Source organism: Polyodon spathula, chromosome 4 (genome assembly GCF_017654505.1).
Source record: "Polyodon spathula isolate WHYD16114869_AA chromosome 4, ASM1765450v1, whole genome shotgun sequence".
In the NCBI taxonomy this organism is placed as follows: domain Eukaryota; kingdom Metazoa; phylum Chordata; class Actinopteri; order Acipenseriformes; family Polyodontidae; genus Polyodon; species Polyodon spathula.
The window spans coordinates 94,179,069-94,198,209 of record NC_054537.1 but is presented as its reverse complement, the minus strand read 5'-3'; the positions used below and the strand labels follow the sequence as shown (position 1 = coordinate 94,198,209).

At 38.3% G+C, this 19,141-nt stretch overlaps 1 protein-coding gene across 9 annotated transcripts in view; it reads right to left on the bottom strand.

Moving 5' to 3' along the window:
* The window catches only part of si:ch211-80h18.1 (uncharacterized protein LOC555593 homolog), a 38,443-nt gene extending 19,753 nt beyond the window's left edge, over window positions 1–18,690 (bottom strand). For 3 of the 9 annotated variants that reach the window (XM_041249139.1, XM_041249140.1, XM_041249144.1), the window contains exons 1-23: window positions 18,610–18,690; window positions 17,233–17,297; window positions 16,853–16,927; window positions 16,073–16,108; window positions 12,518–12,559; window positions 11,264–11,311; window positions 11,003–11,038; window positions 10,075–10,149; window positions 9,648–9,686; window positions 9,257–9,292; window positions 7,630–7,686; window positions 5,650–5,685; window positions 5,001–5,045; window positions 4,757–4,801; window positions 4,460–4,507; window positions 4,039–4,140; window positions 3,715–3,759; window positions 2,530–2,580; window positions 2,371–2,415; window positions 2,105–2,149; window positions 1,339–1,383; window positions 748–792; window positions 227–271 (exon numbers count right to left, since the gene is read on the bottom strand). In XM_041249139.1, the coding sequence (XP_041105073.1) occupies window positions 227–271; window positions 748–792; window positions 1,339–1,383; window positions 2,105–2,149; window positions 2,371–2,415; window positions 2,530–2,580; window positions 3,715–3,759; window positions 4,039–4,140; window positions 4,460–4,507; window positions 4,757–4,801; window positions 5,001–5,045; window positions 5,650–5,685; window positions 7,630–7,686; window positions 9,257–9,292; window positions 9,648–9,686; window positions 10,075–10,149; window positions 11,003–11,038; window positions 11,264–11,311; window positions 12,518–12,559; window positions 16,073–16,108; window positions 16,853–16,927; window positions 17,233–17,297; window positions 18,610–18,620 (1,117 nt within the window). In that variant the 5' untranslated portion in view covers window positions 18,621–18,690. The remainder of the gene's footprint in view (window positions 1–226; window positions 272–747; window positions 793–1,338; window positions 1,384–2,104; window positions 2,150–2,370; window positions 2,416–2,529; window positions 2,581–3,714; window positions 3,760–4,038; window positions 4,141–4,459; window positions 4,508–4,756; window positions 4,802–5,000; window positions 5,046–5,649; window positions 5,686–7,629; window positions 7,687–9,256; window positions 9,293–9,647; window positions 9,687–10,074; window positions 10,150–11,002; window positions 11,039–11,263; window positions 11,312–12,517; window positions 12,560–16,072; window positions 16,109–16,852; window positions 16,928–17,232; window positions 17,298–18,609) is intronic. The other 6 variants (XM_041249147.1, XM_041249143.1, XM_041249145.1 and 3 more) reach the window with 6 other exon arrangements.
* Window positions 18,691–19,141: the final 451 nt, after the last annotated feature.

Below are 19,141 nucleotides of genomic sequence, written 5' to 3'. Positions count from 1 at the left end.
TGATAATATGAAAAGTGTACTGATTTGGTTATCAAACAAACAAACCCAGTTTGTAAAACTAAAAATGATCGGACAGCAAAGAAAACTTGTGTTTTTCCTTGTTATTCTGCAGCAAATTGATTCCTAACATCCCTTGTAATAACAGGGTCACTCCGTGATCCCCAAGGGAAAAGACTGGCTCATGGACTGGAGGCTGTAAAAAGGACCAAAGCCATTCTTAATGTACCTGTCATATCTGCGTGGGAGTCGGCTCCAGGCTGTACACCTGTTCCTGATAAAAGAAGAAAATTTAATTTAGATACAAAACAACTAAATTCAGAATATAAAACAGAAAACTAAATTCAGAATGCAAAACAAAACTAAATTCAAAATACAAACCAGAAGAAAACTAAATTCAGAATGCAAAACAGAAAACTAAATTCAGAATGCAAAGCAGAAGAAAACTAAATTCAGAATACAAACCAGAAGAAAACTAAATTCAGAATGCAAAACAAAACAAAATTCAAAACTGCCTGTGCTGATGATAATATGATAAGTGTACTGATTTGGTTATCAAACAAACAAACCCAGTTTGTAAAACTAAAAATGACCTGACAGCATAGAAAACTTGTGTTTTTCCTTGTTATTCTGCAGCAAATTGATTCCTAACATCCCTTGTAATAACAGGGTCACTCCGTGATCCCCAAAGGAAAAGACTGGCTCATGGACTGGAGGCTGTAAAGAGGACTGAAGCCTCTCTTAATGTACCTGTCATATCTGCGTGGGAGTCGGCTCCAGGCTGTACACCTGTTCCTGATAAAAGAAGAAAATTTTATTTAGATACAAAACAACTAAATTCAGAATATAAAACAGAAAACTAAATTCAGAATGCAAAACAAAACTAAATTCAAAATACAAACCAGGAAAACTAAATTCAGAATGCAAACCAGAAGAAAACTAAATTCAGAATACAAACCAGAAGAAAACTAAATTCAGAATGCAAAGCAGAAAACTAAATTCAGAACACAAACCAGAAGAAAACTAAATTCAGAATGTAAAACAAAACTAAATTCAAAATACAAACCAGAAGAAAACTAAATTCAGACTACAAACCAGAAAACTAAATTCAGAATGCAAAACAAAACAAAATTCAGAATACAAACCAAAAGAAAACTAATGTAACATGTACAACAACAATTTTATTAACAAATAATAAACAGATTAATCTTTTCCCAACACATGACAAAAAGCAACATTCCCCTGTAATAATCTTTCTATGGGCATCTGCAGCTCTTAGTTGTTGTTGTTCACTCTAAGAAAGGAAGGGGTTATAAAGGGGCCAGGCCACTCTTAACTGACCCATGGAATCTGTCTGTGAGCTGGCTCCAGAGTGGTCCCCTACACCTTGAACAAACAAAACAAAATTCAGGACATCTGATCAATAGGTACCAGCGAAAACAACAACTGGTAAAACTAAAGATCTTAGTTAAATAGACTGACATTTCTTTAGAATGTCAGTAAAACCTCTTCAGTACTGTAAAATTTATTTAGAGCGACCAGAATTATTCCGGGCTTAAAAGGCATGTCATATGCAGACAGGTTAAAAGAATTGAATCTGTTCAGTCTTGAACAAAGAAGACTACGTCGCGACCTAATTCAAGCATTCAAAATTCTAAAAGGTATTGACAGTGTCGACCCAAGGGACTTTTTCAGCCTGAAAAAAGAAACAAGGACCAGGGGTCACAAATGGAGATTAGACAAAGGGGCATTCAGAACAGAAAATAGGAGGCACTTTTTTACACAGAGAATTGTAAGGGTCTGGAATCAACTCCCCAGTAATGTTGTTGAAGCTGACACCCTGGGATCCTTCAAGAAGCTGCTTGATGAGATTCTGGGATCAATAAGCTACTAACAACCAAACGAGCAAGATGGGCCGAATGGCCTCCTCTCGTTTGTAAACTTTCTTATGTTCTTATGTTCTTAGATGAATATGTGTGAATATCAGACTATTGTTTGAAAGATATGCTAAAAACATACTTGATCGGTTTCTAGTTCATTCACTTACAAAGAATTCGTAACTGTACATGATTTTAAATACCATTATATTCATTAAAAAATGACTAACCTGTAGAGCCAAGCTGAGTGCTGGTACTAGACTGATCTCCAGTTCCTAAACCAAACAAAGTATTTTCATTGTGTTGTTAAAGATGCCTCAGCCATGTACATCAAACGCAGGAGGGTAGTTTAACACAGGAGGGTAAACCTTCAGCCTCATGAACAGAATGCTTTTTAAAGCAATTTTTAATGCCATTAGCAACGATTCATTGATCCAAATTCCCATCAGTTGTAACGACGATCTATTACCTATTGACAGTCGTGCTCATAACTCACCTGCTGAATCTGTATGAGTGGAGGTACCTGAAGGATCTGAAATATCTGGAAAAATTTATTTAGAGCAAGTAAGTTTGTGGAACTTGTGGAATGGAGCTGTTGCATATTACTGTAATCCATTGATGAGTAGATGTTTCTATAGTGCACCACTGCACTGACCTGCAGAGCCTGTCTGAGAGTGTGAGCTGGCACCAGAGATATCCCCTGCACCTGTACAAACAAAACACTGGAGCTCATGCATGGAGAAACTACCGTCCAACTCTAAACTTCGTCAAAGAACTGTATCTGTGATGAAATGCAAATTGTATCTGTGTTTCCTGCATGTTTTTGAGAAACACAGAATTAAAACAAGTAAAGAATTTGGGATGGGTTCAATTACGGATGGTCAAATTGATTTAGAAACCTTTTAAAGTTCACGTTCTTTTCTTCTAGGTTTATCCAAACTGGTGCAATGTCAGCATTCAAGAGTACAGGTTAAGTATTTGGGGTGTGCAAGTACTCATATTTTCAGACTAATTCTCTTTAACATGATTTTTGTTGGCAGGTGTGATCTATGAAAAATGTAATTTCACAACAGCTTAATTTCCTTCATCTGTACAATTGAGTACCAATCAATGGCAATTAACTTGCGAATAGAACAATTTAAGTTCTGCTGTTATCTTTACCACTGTACCAGTATGTGTACCAATCAAACCCACTAAAACCACTCATATCTTTATCTGGGATTATTTATCTTACCTTTAATAAAAATAAATAATTTTGATTTGACTTCCTGATTTTCACTTTGCTCATTTCCATGTACATGAGTGAAGTGGATTGAGGGATTGCAGTCCCAGGCACATAGGTTGGTGTCAGCTGATGGCAGTTTCACAACATGATTTGAGTCCTTTTACAGGGTTAGAGTACAGTTTAGAGGGTTAGGGTACAGTTTAGAGGGTTAGGGTACAGCTTAGAGGGTTAGGGTACAGTTTACAGGGGTAGTGTACAGTTTACAGGGTTAGGGTACAGTTTACAGGGTTAGGGTTCAGATTAGAGGGTTAGGGTTCAGATTAGAGGGTTAGGGTTCAGATTAGAGGGTTAGGGTTCAGATTAGAGGGTTAGGGTACAGTTTACAGGCTCACCTGCAGCACGGTCAGGTGAAAGGAAAATGTGCATCCAAACAGCTTTTAAGAAGCTGCCATTGATTCGTATATACAATGGTACTGACTAGGAAAATGCAGCTTTTCTTGCTGTGAAATGAACACATTGTAAGTAGGTGTCAATAAGGGGATTTCTCAGAAGATCTGTGTATATGCACAGTACACTGTTTGGATTGATACTATTCCAAACATTATCTTAAGTTACCTGTTGCGTCTGTTTGAGAACCTGCACTGGGTTTAGCTGCTGCTCCTAAAACAGAGCAATACATATTTTCAAGTAACTCAAAGATTAGATGCCTTAACTTCTAGAGTTAAAAAAAAATACAATGATGCAGAATACATAATATTAAACATTGCATTAAATTAGCAATTAAACAGATATAGCAAAATTAGCTAACATAAATGGCATGCAAATACACTTACAACCTATACTAACATAACAGATTGCAGAAAACACAAAGGCAGTGCTTCAGTTTCATTTAGAATCAGCTAACCCTTGCATTGTTTATCAAGATTGAAACCAACCCACCAAAGAAGTACGTGTCCCATAAAACCAATTCATTATTCCAAATCTCTTTGAACCAACCTGCTGGTTCTGTGTGTGAGCTGGTGCTGGACTGATCTGCAGTTCCTGAAACGAAGCCAGCACGCATTTTTACAGAAGTAAAGCACAGGGGCCATCATTAAAATATCTTTCTCTACCAAGGGGGTTTCGTGATGCAGAAGGTAATAACTACACAGCACTCAATGGTAGAGTATACACAATTTTTGTATTGTCATTCTACTGCAGCTACAACCATAATTTGAAGATTTGGCAATTGGTTTCTGTCTCTCTCCCCTTCCTAATTAATAAATACATTGCAGTAAAAACAAATTGATCACATAGATAGTAACATATTTAATATAGTAAGTATTTTAATTTAAATAGGAGCCACATTAATTTAACTGACCTGCAGAATCTGTGTGGGGACTGGTAGGCCTGGAGGAATCAGCTGGGTCTTAAAATTAGTACAACAAGAATAAACACCAGTTCAATAATATAGAAGGGTATAGCAAGGCCGATGTGAAAATCTACAATGGTTTATTCAATTCTGTTCTGGAAGGAATTCAAGCATGAATATCGGTGTACATTATCGGCTAAAATAACAAACACTGCTGGTCGGCGATTGTGTTTTTTTCCTTGTATCTGTGCCATGCCGATAGGCTACCGTATCAGTGTACAGCTAATAAAATCCTGATTCACTTACCTGCAGAGTCTTTCTGTGAACCAGCCATTTGTTTATTTCCGTTACCTGGAAAGAAAGAAAGATTTCCCAGTTGTTATTGCAGTTTTTATTAATGTCGTTATTTGTGCTTTCTTGAAACTTTGTTTGATATATATATATATATATATATATATACAGATATATATTATATATGACATACACACACACACACACACACACACATACACACACATACATACATACAATATATACTCTGTGAACTTACCATTCAAATCTGTCTGTGAACTGTTCTCAGGCTGTGCTTCTGAACCTAAAGGAAAATGAAATCCTTAAACCATCATGTTTAATGCAAACCTATACTATTTTACAAAATACCTTTTATTTTACTATAGAATGGTATAATTAACTTGAAATCTGCATCTTTTTAGGCGCTGAAAACAATTAAAAAGGTCAAATTAACCTAATTACTGGTTCAATTAAGGGTTTAGTTATAGAGAGCTCAGTTGGACTGAAAACCAGAAGACACCGGGCTCCCGAGGACCGGGTTTGGGAAGCCCTGGTTTAACCTCTGAGTAAACAGCTCTAATACAGACACAGAGAATGATCTATCTCTTCATCCTGCCTGTTTGTTCAGTCGGAGAACTCGTGCCTTGGGGATCTGTAGCACCTGATTTTGAAATATTAATAATAAGTACATAGACCCCTTCATTGTTTCTTTTCTTTAGAGAAGGCATTGATGGACTGACATGTTCGTGTACACCACAGTTATGAAGACAAAACTAAAACATGAATTCACATATAATTCCAGTCCACTTGTTAATGGAAAACAGTACAGTGATGCTCTGCTATTCCATTACAATGTGCTGCAGATAAGCATAAGGAAAAAATAGAATTAAATATGTATTTTATCTTACCAGTTGTATCAGTCTGAGAGCTGCTTCCCTGATGATCTGAGGATAATAAAAAAAAGAATTATATGATGGCATGATGACTTCAGAATAGAATGTTAATTCCAAAAGGTTCCAAAGTAGCCTACCTAATTAGAAAATTAATTTGCCTTTTTGCTTTCTGGCTGCATTTGTCCAATAGTATAAGCCCATAAGTACCTCCACTGTTTGTTTTCAAACACACATTCCCTTTTGCAAAGACATGTTAAACATATTGAAACATTTCTAAGTTGTTTATTTTGAGCAAAAACTTATATAATATATAATATTATATATATATATATTATAATATAGATATATATATATATATATATATTATATATATATATATATATATATATAGCGCCATATAGGTATATAGCGGCTATAGATATCCATTCTCGCCGACCAGCTTTCATGTATGTTTTCTCGGCTGTTTCAAAACGTATCCGGACGACATTTCATATGCCCTGTGTTCATGTGACGGAGGGACACAAGTACACTGGCCTCTTTCATGAAAAACACACGTTGCATAAGTGTAAGTTTTTTAAGTTACAGAATCGAACGAGACAAAAAATTGTTTGACAAATAGGAAAGGGTTTTTGCGTTTAAACTCCCAACTCAAAGGGCGCCGATTTTTTGAAACACCGTATACGGTCTGTTGTGTACTCACTGGTAGAAGCGCCAAGTACAGATAGTACTCACTGGCTAGAAGCGCCTTTTTTTGGAACGTAAGAAATTAATTAAGAGTAAGTTAGCGGGTATTCATCAGTTTAATAATTATCTGTGGGTATTTGAATTTCTTAGGTCACTTATGTCTTGTGATTCTTTTGGGTTGAGTAATCACGTAATAAATTGCTCACATCAATTAAGGATTTTCAGCATTTGACTGATCACTTAGATTCACAAACCTTCCATATGAACTGTAACGCACAGTGCATACAGTGTCGTTGTGTATACATTAAGGTAGGTTTGAACCAAAAAAAAGTAAAGGTAGCGTTTTTTTAATGTGATTTATCCCAGTGTTTTATTTACACGTTGAAATCCCTAGTTAACTGAGTCGCAAGTTGTTACTGTTTATAGGTTATTATCAGGTTTACATTCTAGCGGAACTGGTTAATGTGTGCAGACGATCACAAGGACGAGGCAAGCCACACACCGGCGAAGGGCGGGCGCGAACCCGGGACCTCTCGCACTGAAACATAGCGCCAATACCGCTGTACAAAAGAGCCGGATCTTATATTATATCACCTAGCAGCCCTGCTCCTGCCTACCCCCGTGCACGCTACAATATTAAGCGATGAAATGTTTGAATCGATTGTATGGAAATGTGCCGTGCTCCTCCTAATGCCACTATTCGAAAATGTACATTTCTAAACAAGGCATAAGTATAAATACGTTTATGGACATATTCAAATATGTAAACTCCAGCCAGATGCAGGGTATTAAAGAAAGCAGTCAGTCTGCTCAGGGCTGCTGTGTGGAGAGCCTGATTGATAAGTGCTCTATCCTAGCAATAAGGAGGCTACTGTGAAAGCCTTGTTGTGTTATTTGAACAAACCTGTGTGTTTTTGTTTTGTATGATGTTTTGTTTTAACAAGTAAACAGCATAGCTGTCCTGTTTTGTTAGGTTAGGTTTTGTTTTCATTTATGTTTATTTGGTTTATTAAAATTAGAGTTTATACATATACATATATACTTCAGTAGGCATAATGACACCAGCTGTTTACTTTTTTTAGTCTCAGCTGAAGTAAAAGTAGTTAACTCAACACTGCTCTATTTTTTACTTAGTGCATGTTATACACATTCCCAAAGCCTGCATTCAAGGTATTCCAGCTTGTTTCTCTTGGCACAGTGAGACGCAGAGCTAAAGAAGTGGACTAAGTTTCAACATAATTGGACAATGAGAAAAAAGTGACCTTCTCACTTATACAAAACAAAAAGGTGTTCTATTCCCCAGCTCGGTACCTGTGGGATCAACTTCAGAGACGGTGTCTGTCACGCTTCCTTGCTGACTGTCTGTGCCTGAAATACAAGTATGGCAAGAGAATTGTAATGCCCTACTGGGCTCCTCGTTTTCACTTTGATATACCTGAACAAAAACTATGATAAAACCATGAAAATCTAGCAATATATAAGAATTATTAAAGGGAGCATTCAGAAGTCAACCACTGCCGCTATGCATTAGAACAGGGAGTCCTCCAGGCTTTTTAGATATCAATAAATCATTTCCTGGAAGAAGCTACGATGAGTTAAGTATTGAGGGCACAGGTGGAACAGACTTGTGGCTTCTGGACCTTGTGCACGGCTGTATTAGAGGGTGGATAGTAGAGGTGGAACAGACTCGCGGCGTCTGGACCTTGTGGACAGCTGTATTAGAGGGTGGATAGTAGAGGTGGAACAGACTCGCGGCTTCTGGACCTTGTGCACGACTGTATTAGAGGGTGGATAGTAGAGGTGGAACAGACTCGCGGCTTCTGGACCTTGTGCACGGCTGTATTAGAGGGTGGATAGTAGAGGTGGAACAGACTCGCGGCTTCTGGACCTTGTGGACGGCTGTATTAGAGGGTGGATAGTAGAGGTGGAACAGACTCGCGGCTTCTGGACCTTGTGCACGGCTGTATTAGAGGGTGGATAGTAGAGGTGGAACAGACTCGAGGCTTCTGGACCTTGTGCACGGCTGTATTAGAGGGTGGATAGTAGAGGTGGAACAGACTCGAGGTTCTGGACCTTGTGCATGGCTGTATTAGAGGGTGGATAGTAGAGGTGGAACAGACTCGAGGTTCTGGACCTTGTGCACGGCTGTATTAGAGGGTGGATAGTAGAGGTGGAACAGACTCGAGGTTCTGGACCTTGTGCACGGCTGTATTAGAGGGTGGATAGTAGAGGTGGAACAGACTCGAGGTTCTGGACCTTGTGCACGGCTGTATTAGAGGGTGGATAGTAGAGGTGGAACAGACTCGAGGTTCTGGACCTTGTGCACGACTGTATTAGAGGGTGGATAGTAGAGGTGGAACAGACTCGAGGTTCTGGACCTTGTGCACGGCTGTATTAGAGGGTGGATAGTAGAGGTGGAACAGACTCGAGGTTCTGGACCTTGTGCACGACTGTATTAGAGGGTGGATAGTAGAGGTGGAACAGACTCGAGGTTCTGGACCTTGTGCACGACTGTATTAGAGGGTGGATAGTAGAGGTGGAACAGACTCGAGGTTCTTGACCTTATGCACGGCTGTATTAGAGGGTGGATAGTAGAGGTGGAACAGACTCGAGGTTCTTGACCTTGTGCACGGCTGTATTAGAGGGTGGATAGTAGAGGTGGAACAGACTCAAGGTTCTGGACCTCGTGCACGGCTGTGTTAGAAGATAGATATTAATTCAATATCCTGAGCTAGGTCTGGGACAAAAAAAATGCATTTGTGCATATGTCAGATTTAGGATAGTTATTCTTTTTTGTAGATTAAAAAAAAGTGTTAATATAAAACAAAACGCTTTAAAAGACAAAAACAGATCCATACACATGGATGTGTGCATTGCAAATATGAGGATTATAAACTGCTATTCAATTTGTATTAGAAAAAAGAAAAATATCTCATACCTGTCTGTGAGCTTGAACCTTGCTGGACACCACTGCCTATAGGAAATATTAAATATAAATGATACACTATTGTTCAATTCATATATACTATCCACCAGGGATCAATAAAGTTAGCAGCAATGATACAGTGTATTTCAGCTCTAGTAATGATGATAATGATTACTGTGATATCCAAGTCCAAAACCCACACAACACTGTTTCACTGCAGGGAACTATAGTTACCAACAGGGGACTATAATGTCCGAAGTTGCATTGCCCCCTGGAGGTAATTATACTTCTTCCCAAGGGGCCTTTAGTTTCCCACTATGAGCCGAAATCTGCAGTCCATATTTGTTTTATGAATCAGTCAAGGAAGTCTTCATCTTATTTATGTTTTCAGGGGATTAATTACCCATAGAAGCTGTATCTGAGCTGGAACTGGGCTGGGCATCTGAAATGACAAAAGAGAACACATTTACATAATTATAAAGCTAGTGCTCCTCCGTTTGTGGAGAAGCACATCCTAGTGTAGCGCACTGGACTGGATCATTAAACAATTAAAAAAGGCTAAATATATACACCTTCATGGAGAAGAACATTCTAGTGTAGCGCACTGGACTGGATGAGTAAACAATGAAAAAAGGCTACTACATACCTTTGAACAATGGTCAGATTATGTTGTTCTTATCTGCATTTTCCCATTTCCCCACCTACTGTATATAATATACTACTGTATATAATTTACATGTAACACATGAGCCTTGATAGGTTTCTACTGTTTCTAACAGTTATTAAGGATCCTATTTGAACTAATTGTAAGAAGAGTTAAGTCTTGTTACCGTGGGAACTGGTGTGAGAGATGCTGGAAGTCTGTGCTCCACCACTTTCACTAGCACCGCCTTCACTCCCACTATCTGAAACACACACAAGAGCTCCACTGGGTCAATGGAACAGGGACACACTAACAGAATGGGAGGAAAGAAAACTGTCTGCCCTCCACCAGCTTCACTAGAAACCACCTTCACTCCCACTGCCTGAAACACACACAAGAGCTTCACTGGGTCAGTGGAACAGGGACACACTGACAGAATGGGAGGAAAGAAAACTGTCTGCCCTCCACCAGCTTGACTAGAAACCGCCTTCACTCCCACTGTCTGAAACACACACAAGAGCTCCACTGGGTCAGTGGAACAGGGACACACTGACAGAATGGGAGGACACTGGCTTTGGAGTCTCTTTCCTGACATTACACCTGTTTGTTCTGGTGTATCTTGACTGGCTGAGCACAGCCCCAGCACTGGATGTACTTTTCTCTAATCTCTTACATTAAAGCTGCATTATCATATTTCTGACTAAGCTGCATTATCATATTTCTGACTAAATGCTTATTGTACTGTTCCAAAAAAAAAGGATATAGCCTTTCAGTTACCACTGCTATAATGATCTAATTTGATAAGAGGGATTATAATGCCAAGAGTCGCTTTCTTGTTATTATAAAACATATACTATTGTTTGACAGCCTTTCTTGCCCACATACGTGCTTTATTTGTGTGACCCAGCGTGTTACTGGAAGGCAGTGTGTAATTCTGTTGTTTTAGAGTTAATACAGATGCACATGCACAACATATTATTATTTAAAAAGGTGCATGTCACTGGTTCAGTATTTATCAATGATTCATGCATGGCTCAATAGGGGAGGAAGTAGCGTTCTGATTTATGAACAGTCAAGGATCTATAATAACAATTACATGGTGGTCTGTGACTTACCCTTAGAACCTGGTCCTCCAGAGGCACTGCTGGCAGCTAAAAGAAAATATGTTTAAAATTGTGTATTTATATTATTGGTATTATGAAGAAGAAGAAGAAGAAGAAGAAGAAGAAGAAGAAGAAGAAGAAGAAGAAGAAGAAGAAGAAGAAGAAGAAGTATGACTATTTTTTAATGCATTTAAAATGGTTAATGATAATGATTCTCAGGGCAGCAGTGTTGTGTGCTACTAATAATTCAAACTGTATTCTTGTTTTACTTACCATTGGGAATGGTCTCTGTGCTGCCACTGCCCTGCTTATTCCCAGTGCCTAGAACAACAGAACTATCTGAAACACTGAACATATAAAGGATATGAGATGGATCTAAGTAACCTAAAACTAATCCATGATCGTTCTTTTAAACAAGGTATATCTCCAGTGCTGCTCTGTTCAGTAGAACTGAAAGTTATTTAACTCCCCATTGGAATCTGTTCCAGAGGATCTGCCTTGCTGACTTCCTGAACCTTAAACAAGAACAGCAATTCAATACATACATGTGTGAAACCCTCACCACCCATCTCCTTGCAAAGTTCCAGTGCATGCTTGAGATCTGGCAAAACCAAAATGCATAACAGAGCTTTCCTGAAAATTGTTTGGAAAATGTCACAGATTATTATAGGTGCCAATGAGGGTAGACATTGAAGCCCACAACGTATACTTTATTATTGGTCTTGAAACTGCCCCCAGCCACATCCTAAGCATTCAAACCGATCTTAAAATTAATTTCTTGTCAGTAAAAAGCAGGGGCGGTCTGCTGATAACACTGAAAAATCATGGAATATGGAATCATAGCATGTGGAATGTGGCTTTTTTTATCTCGACTGTTACAGGAATGATTTCTAAAGCATTCTCAGGTCATGGTGAATAAGACCCTGAGAAGGCTCAAAACAGGAAAATAAGCCATAGTGTAAGTTCTTTTGAAAAGCTGAGATATAAAGCTTTAACCTCACAGAGGATGGAGAGTCACTACAAATGTTTTTTTTATTTATTTAATTGTATTTATTTTATAAAAAATAGGCCAGGCAAGCTCAATCAAACACAAGAGAAAGCTTATTTTTTCTGTAAACATACGAAAATATTTTTAAAGGTTGACCATGTTTTTCTGACGTTGACCATGAATGAGGTGAAAAAAAAGAGAATTTCAAAATAAGATCAATATAAACATAATGCATTAAATTTATTTTAATGGAAGACGTCTGTGATGTGCTGAATATCGCGAAGGTGCAGTACTACCAAGTTCATTTTGAATCAGGTTTCTACCCTAAACATACCAAACAGGCGTACTCTCTGCAAAAGAGACTAATACCTCTAGGGAAAAAAGAGATCAATCTCACAGTACTCTTAACCCTAGATAGAAAAGGGATTATTATGGTTTCCCTGGTGATGGTTCTACATTGCTTGAGCAAGGTTAACAGAAGGCAGGTCCGGGCAGTGTTGTGTTTCAGTAACAGTTAAAAGAGGATTAGCTTTACTTACCCTTATCCTTTGATGACATGGTAACTTGCTGCGCCCCAGTCCCTTAAAACAATAAAATAAATGATGTTGTATTAATGACCAGGAAAAACAAAACAACCGAAGAACATTTTGATCTTATGTAAAACAATATGTGGATTGCAAGCCACGTCTTGAAACTCAAATATATGTTCAGCTTTATGAAATGCCTTCAGGGTCTTATTTAGCAGTCTAATATGCACTGGCCACAATTCATTTACCTGACACTGTTTCAGTGTTAATCCATTAAAAGCATGTCATATACAATTACAGTTTAATTTCCACTAATAATGCTGCCTCTTTGCACAGCTTTGTTACCTAAAATAAGTGTATGATTTAAACCCCTTGATTTTAAGATCAGTGTGAATATTTCAGTTGTTTTGATGTTTTTGTGCAGACTCCCTCAACTCATTTAAATACATTACCTGTATTGGTAGTTGAAACAATACGGGTACTTATTTTACATTATATGACAACACGTGGGCTCTGCCATCCGTGCACTTGGAACAACCCAATGAAGTTGTCATGGTAACAGTACACGTGAAGGTTATCGTAGTAAAACAGTACTGTGATTGACCCTGTTTCATGACACCAGACAGTCTTCCCAACCCAATTGTTTTGTTATTAAGGCAAATAGCATTTTCCACCTGATAACAATAACTCTTTCAAATTAATACATCAGCATAGCTTCTTGTTCCACAAACTGCTTCTTACTGTGAAAAGACGTTTCCCACAAAAGTGTATTGTACAAAAAAATCAATTAAATTAAGATTTTAGTTTGAATTTATATCTCCAAGTTCACAACACTTAGGGCCTGCTTCAACAAGATAATACAAATTAAAAAAATCTAATGTAGATACTTTATTATTTTGGTATGATAAACATCTAATAAACAGTAAATACAAATAATAATTAATCCAAATGCTATTTGTTTATTGCATGTTCTTTTTGTTTTCCAGATACAAGTTAATTGAATTGGGCCCTTAATGTAATTATTCCATAACAATAACTTTTTATAAAATCACGTCAATCCAGTCTAATCCAGTCTATTCCAGTCTAGTCCAGGCCTAGTGAGTTCCCTTTTACCTGGCTCTTCTCTTCGTCTGTTGACTCTGTCGCTGCTGTAGTGATGGAGTGTTTGTTTTAAATTATACAGATTCCATTACATAAGCTAGAAGTGGCGGAAACTTCAGTCTGATTCTTTAGAAAGAGTTTTCAGTGATTTTGTAATTTTTCTTCTATTCTTCCGGGACTGAATGTTGTTGTTAAATCTCGAAGCAAAACAGCTGAACCCAGTTTATATACATAAATCACATCAAATAAAATGTTGTTCATTTTGATTACCATTTGTATAAACGATGGAGAAACACTTTTGACACATTTTTGTACGAGTTTACCCCGCCGGGAAGCCCTCCATGCAAGAATATGTTAATTCAGTCCTACAGATGTGTTCCTCTATACATTGATGTATCACAATCATTTGGCTTGCTTGGTTTCTGAGATAGATGCTGACTCAGAGCTTTTGATTGAGAATGGCGAGGTGCTGAGGCCAAAAGTAAGAAGTTAAGGGTGAGTAGGTGAACTCACCAGAATGACAAAGAGCCCAGAGAGATACAGTTTAAATGTACCAGCATGAATAATGAAGGCAACTTGAAGGCATAGTTGCAGAAAGACAGACCACACTTTTTACACTGTACAGAAAGACAGGCCACACTCTTTACACTGTACAGAAAGACAGGCCACCCTCTACATGGTACAGAAAGACAGGCCACACTCTTTACACTGTACAGAAAGACAGGCCACCCTCTACATGGTACAGAAAGACAGGCCACACTCTTTACACTGTACAGAAAGACAGGCCACACTCTAAATGGTACAGAAAGACAGGCCACACTCTTTACACTGTACAGAAAGACAGGCCACCCTCTACATGGTACAGAAAGACAGGCCACACTCTTTACACTGTACAGAAAGACAGGCCTTACTCTTTACACTGTGCAGAAAGACAGGCCACACTCTTTACACTGTACAGAAAGACAGGCCTCGCTCTTTACACTGTGCAGAAAGACAGGCCACACTCTTTACATGGTACAGAAGGCCACACTCTTTACACCGTACAGAAAGACAGGCCACACTCTTTACATGGTATAGAAAGACAGGCCACACTCTTTACACTGTACAGAAAGACAGGCCACACTCTTTACACTGTACAAAAAGACAGGCCTTATTCTTTACACTGTGCAGAAAGACAGGCCACACTCTTTACATGGTACAGAAGGCCACACTCTTTACACTGTACAGAAAGACAGGCCTCACTCTTTACACTGTACAGAAAGACAGGCCACACTCTTTACACTGTACAGAAAGACAGGCCACACTCTTTACATTGTTACAAAAAGACGGACCAATGTAAAACTGTACTACATTCTTTCAAACACATGAAACGTTAACCTAACCCTAACCCTAACCCCAATTAAGAACTGATTTCAATCTTAACCTGGTCCTCATCTTTCCACACCTATGCCCATCCAATTGATATTTTTGTTGTTGGCTGCTGGAATTCTCCTGCCTATCAAGTGGTCACATTTGCAAGTGTATTTAGAGTTACTGGTCTGGAACTTTCCAAAATTCTGACAGGAAAGTCCTTGATATAAAATTAACTTTAAATTTTACAAGAGCTAGCCTTGAGAACCACAACATGCACAACATACTCTACATTGAAGCCAGTGCAGAGGAGAAGGCAAGTATTCTGAAAAGAACAATACAACTGTAATAATATTGTAGCATTCATGGGGGAAGGCAGCAGCAGGGCTGGTAGGTGACGTAATCACACACACAGACATAAACCTGATATACGCTCCTTGCAAAGGAGCCGGATCTTTTGTACAGCAGTATCGCTACGCTTCGGTGTGAGAGGTCCCAGGTTCACACCCGCCCTTCACCTGTGTGTGGATTGCCTTGCCCTGTGTGATGCACCTGCCTGCGTTAACCGAGATCGCTACATTGGCGTCAGCAGTGGACGCAGGTACCCCAGCGTGCACTCGTCGGACTGTAGCCTGGTGAGCTAGTCCGGATTGGACTCGAGGATGGCAAGGGAGAGTGTAGCGTGCACAAGGGCTGGTATGTGACGTAATCACACACAAAGACATAAGCCCGATATATGCTCCTTGCAAAGGAGCCAGCTCTTTTGTACAGCGGTATCGGCGCCATGTTTTAGTGCGAGAGGTCCTGCACCTGTGTGTAAATTGCATTGCCCTGTGTGATGTGTCTGCAGGCGGGAACCAAGATCGCTACAGTATTAAACCAGCATGAAGCAATTTAAAAATATTTAAGTAATTATTTGTTGCAGTTTCTTGCTAGTTTTATACCATTACAATTGTTTTACGCACTTTAACATTTATTTCACTTATAAAAAAATTACATATGAGTTAGCATGTCCTTGCCTAAAGGGCTTCATTTTGCAAACAATATAAAACCGCTTGACCACATCTTATATAAAATAAAGCTAGTCTTGTTGGTGGCAAGTTTTTAACTTCTCACCCTTATTCATATCTTGACTTTTGGAGTCATCATCATCTGAAAAGAAAAGGAAATTGATACAGTTCATGAAAAACTGTTCACATGTTTCCTTGTTTTGTGAAGAGCAATATTACTGGACACTCTCTTGTCAAAGCCTCTGTTCTAGTATCCAATGTCATTTTAGAAATATTTATTACAATCTAACTATCCCTTGTTGTTGTCAACCCTCTTTCTCGATTTTGACCACTATACAGTGTGGCCACGTGGTCACTGAAAAGAGTGAATCTGGTACATGTTTTTGGAAACCTCAACATTGTGTCCATTGCAACAGTAATGGTTAGCTTACCTGGTAATTATTTTGACCGTTATTTAGAACAGCCTACTTACCATATGTACTGAAAATATATCCTTGGGGTGATGGCATCTTACAGAACTTGAAACACACAGAAATAGTGCTTTGTTCTGTTTGGATCCCTTGTTACTCATCAGTAGCCACCAAACTGTTAGTTATAATACTGACCAGTTAGAAGGGGACACCTTTACAATGCCTCACAGCTACATTCACAGTGCATTACCTGCGTAGGACATGTAAGAACACTGGACACAAAGTGGGCCGGCATAGGCGAGAGCAGAGCATGTAATCAGTAGACATTGTGTGAGTTAAACACACATAGTGTACTGTACAGACATCAATACAGTGCACATGCGTGTGCGCCCATGGAGATGCAGGCCTGAGAGATAGCAGAGAGAGGAGCATTCTATTTTAGAAAGCGAGCAGTTTTCTGTTCTTTTCTTTCTTACCGTCAATATCTTCCTCAGAAATTTCATCCTCTCTCTCATCGGCATCTTCACTTTCAACCTCCTCGGTTTCCTTTTCTGAAAATAAAAGAGAAGAAATCAGCTCTTGGCAGGAGTTTTAATACAGAGCATCCTCTTTTACAATCTGAATGTTCCTATAGAGTACAAAACACACAGCTTACATAAGCATTTACAGAGCCTCCCTTTTTGTGCATCCAGCTTTTATCAACATTTTAGTCTGTGCAAAAGGCATAAAAAGAATTCCAAGAAACAGTTAGTTCATGGGTAGGCCTTTTCATTTTTCATTTTCATTATGTTAGAAGTACTGTAGCATATGGTTAATATAGATTTATATATGGTTCAGTAAAATATAATTGTTGTACCTTCAACAGGTGCAGTAGTAACTGTAGCCATCAAAATCGCCAGGGCGGAAAATATTATAAGATTTCTGAAAATACAATAAAAGATTTCAAAAGTAATGAATATGCATTAAAAAAAAAGAAATGTACTGTCTAACTGAAAGAAAAACAAACTAAAAATGTATGCATAATATGGAAAAGGATATTATAAAACACTAAACCTTTCATTATAGTATCAGTGTGAAAAAATCAGTTATGAAAAATCATGAACGCTAGAAAGCAATCAAATCAAAAGAAAAGGAACAGAAAGAAGAGTTGCACATTTTATTCATTAAATCATAGAAATGTTATTTAAAAAAAGACTTCAGACTAGTACTTAGACCATGCTACACTTTACTGTGGAAAATGTCCAAATTAACAAATGCATTTTTGCTTAAGTTTAAAATCTGCTCACTTGCTAATTTTTGCCACTATTTGCTTTCATTACAAACATTTACAACTGTGTTCTACAGCTGAACTAGTTAGCAACTTGACTTTTGATTGTTAAAAAAACAATACATGTATATGGAAGATAATCCACCTCTGAACAGTATATTAATGTTGCCATTATGCACAGTAAAATAAACAAAATTACGCTAAAAAATAAACTCCAATCCATGGACCTGGCATAAGACAGGATTTCACTTTTATAAGAAGTTCCCTGGTCTATCCTGAAAAAATATCCAAACAAATCTCAAGTAAACAAGAATAGAATAACTAATCAATATACGTGTTTTAACTGTGAAATAGGGTTTTATGGCTTAAGTGTATTCCTCTATTGAAGTAAGAAGATGTGTTCTCTTCTTACTACAGCAAAATTACCCACCAAATCCATAGTACCAGATATTAACTTCACGTGAGATTCTTAATAAGATATTAAGCAATTGTGTTGCAGGTAAACACTGTATATGATTAACAGCATGTCACACAACAAGAAAAAACAAGTTCAAACAATAATGTGCAGGGTTTCAGCCCACCGGATACAGTATTCGATCATTGTTACTGCTATTCTGGGTATACACTCATTGCTAGTATGGTAACACACTTCTGTTTGTTTATAAAGCTGCATCACAGGCCTGCTTCTCTTGGCTGTGAAGTTCTACAAACTCGCATTCTTACAGTTTATTACTGCCAAAGAAATATCCTAAAAGCTGTAAATAAAGACTGCATGAAATGAGACACAAGTCTTCATAAGGGTTCCAGTAGTGAAGATCACATTGAAACACAATATATGCCAAGTAAAAGAAATCCAACCCTTAACTGCCCTTAAAAGCATTTAGCATGCTTTGAAAGCTATAGGGCCTAATTCTCCCATCAGTAACAGATAACACCCCATTAAGAGATTCTCCTTTGTGCACTTACCGAGACAACATCTTTGAGTAGGTATCACAGGCACAAACGATGTGCAGGGAACATGCAGGCTTTCACTTCCTTATGCCTGACTGGACACCTTCTTTATGTTTTATACTCTGTCAACTTGAGAAGGGGCAGGGCTTCTATGATAACCCCAGCCCTGAGGACAGAAACGGCTTCTGGTTTACAACGAAGCACTTGCACATTTGCCTTATAATGAAGAAGTTAACAGAAACTTTCTAAAATAGAAAACAGGCTTATTTTTTTTCCCCCAGATATTTTGGTAGCGAGTGGGAGAAAGAGAGTAGTTTCTTTTGGATGTTTTTATATCAGCTGGTTGACATGTTGCTCTGCTAGACAGAACATCTCTTGAGCGGAAGTTTTGCTAATTTGGTTTTACTGTAAGTTGAGAATGTTGTTAGGTGTCCCAGAGTTATTTGAATTCAGTGACTTGACCTGCATTGAAGAGTGGTTAGACATCAGAAGCGGGTATAGATCAGGGAAGGGATTATGTCAATCTTCCCCATCTTGCTTACTTTTC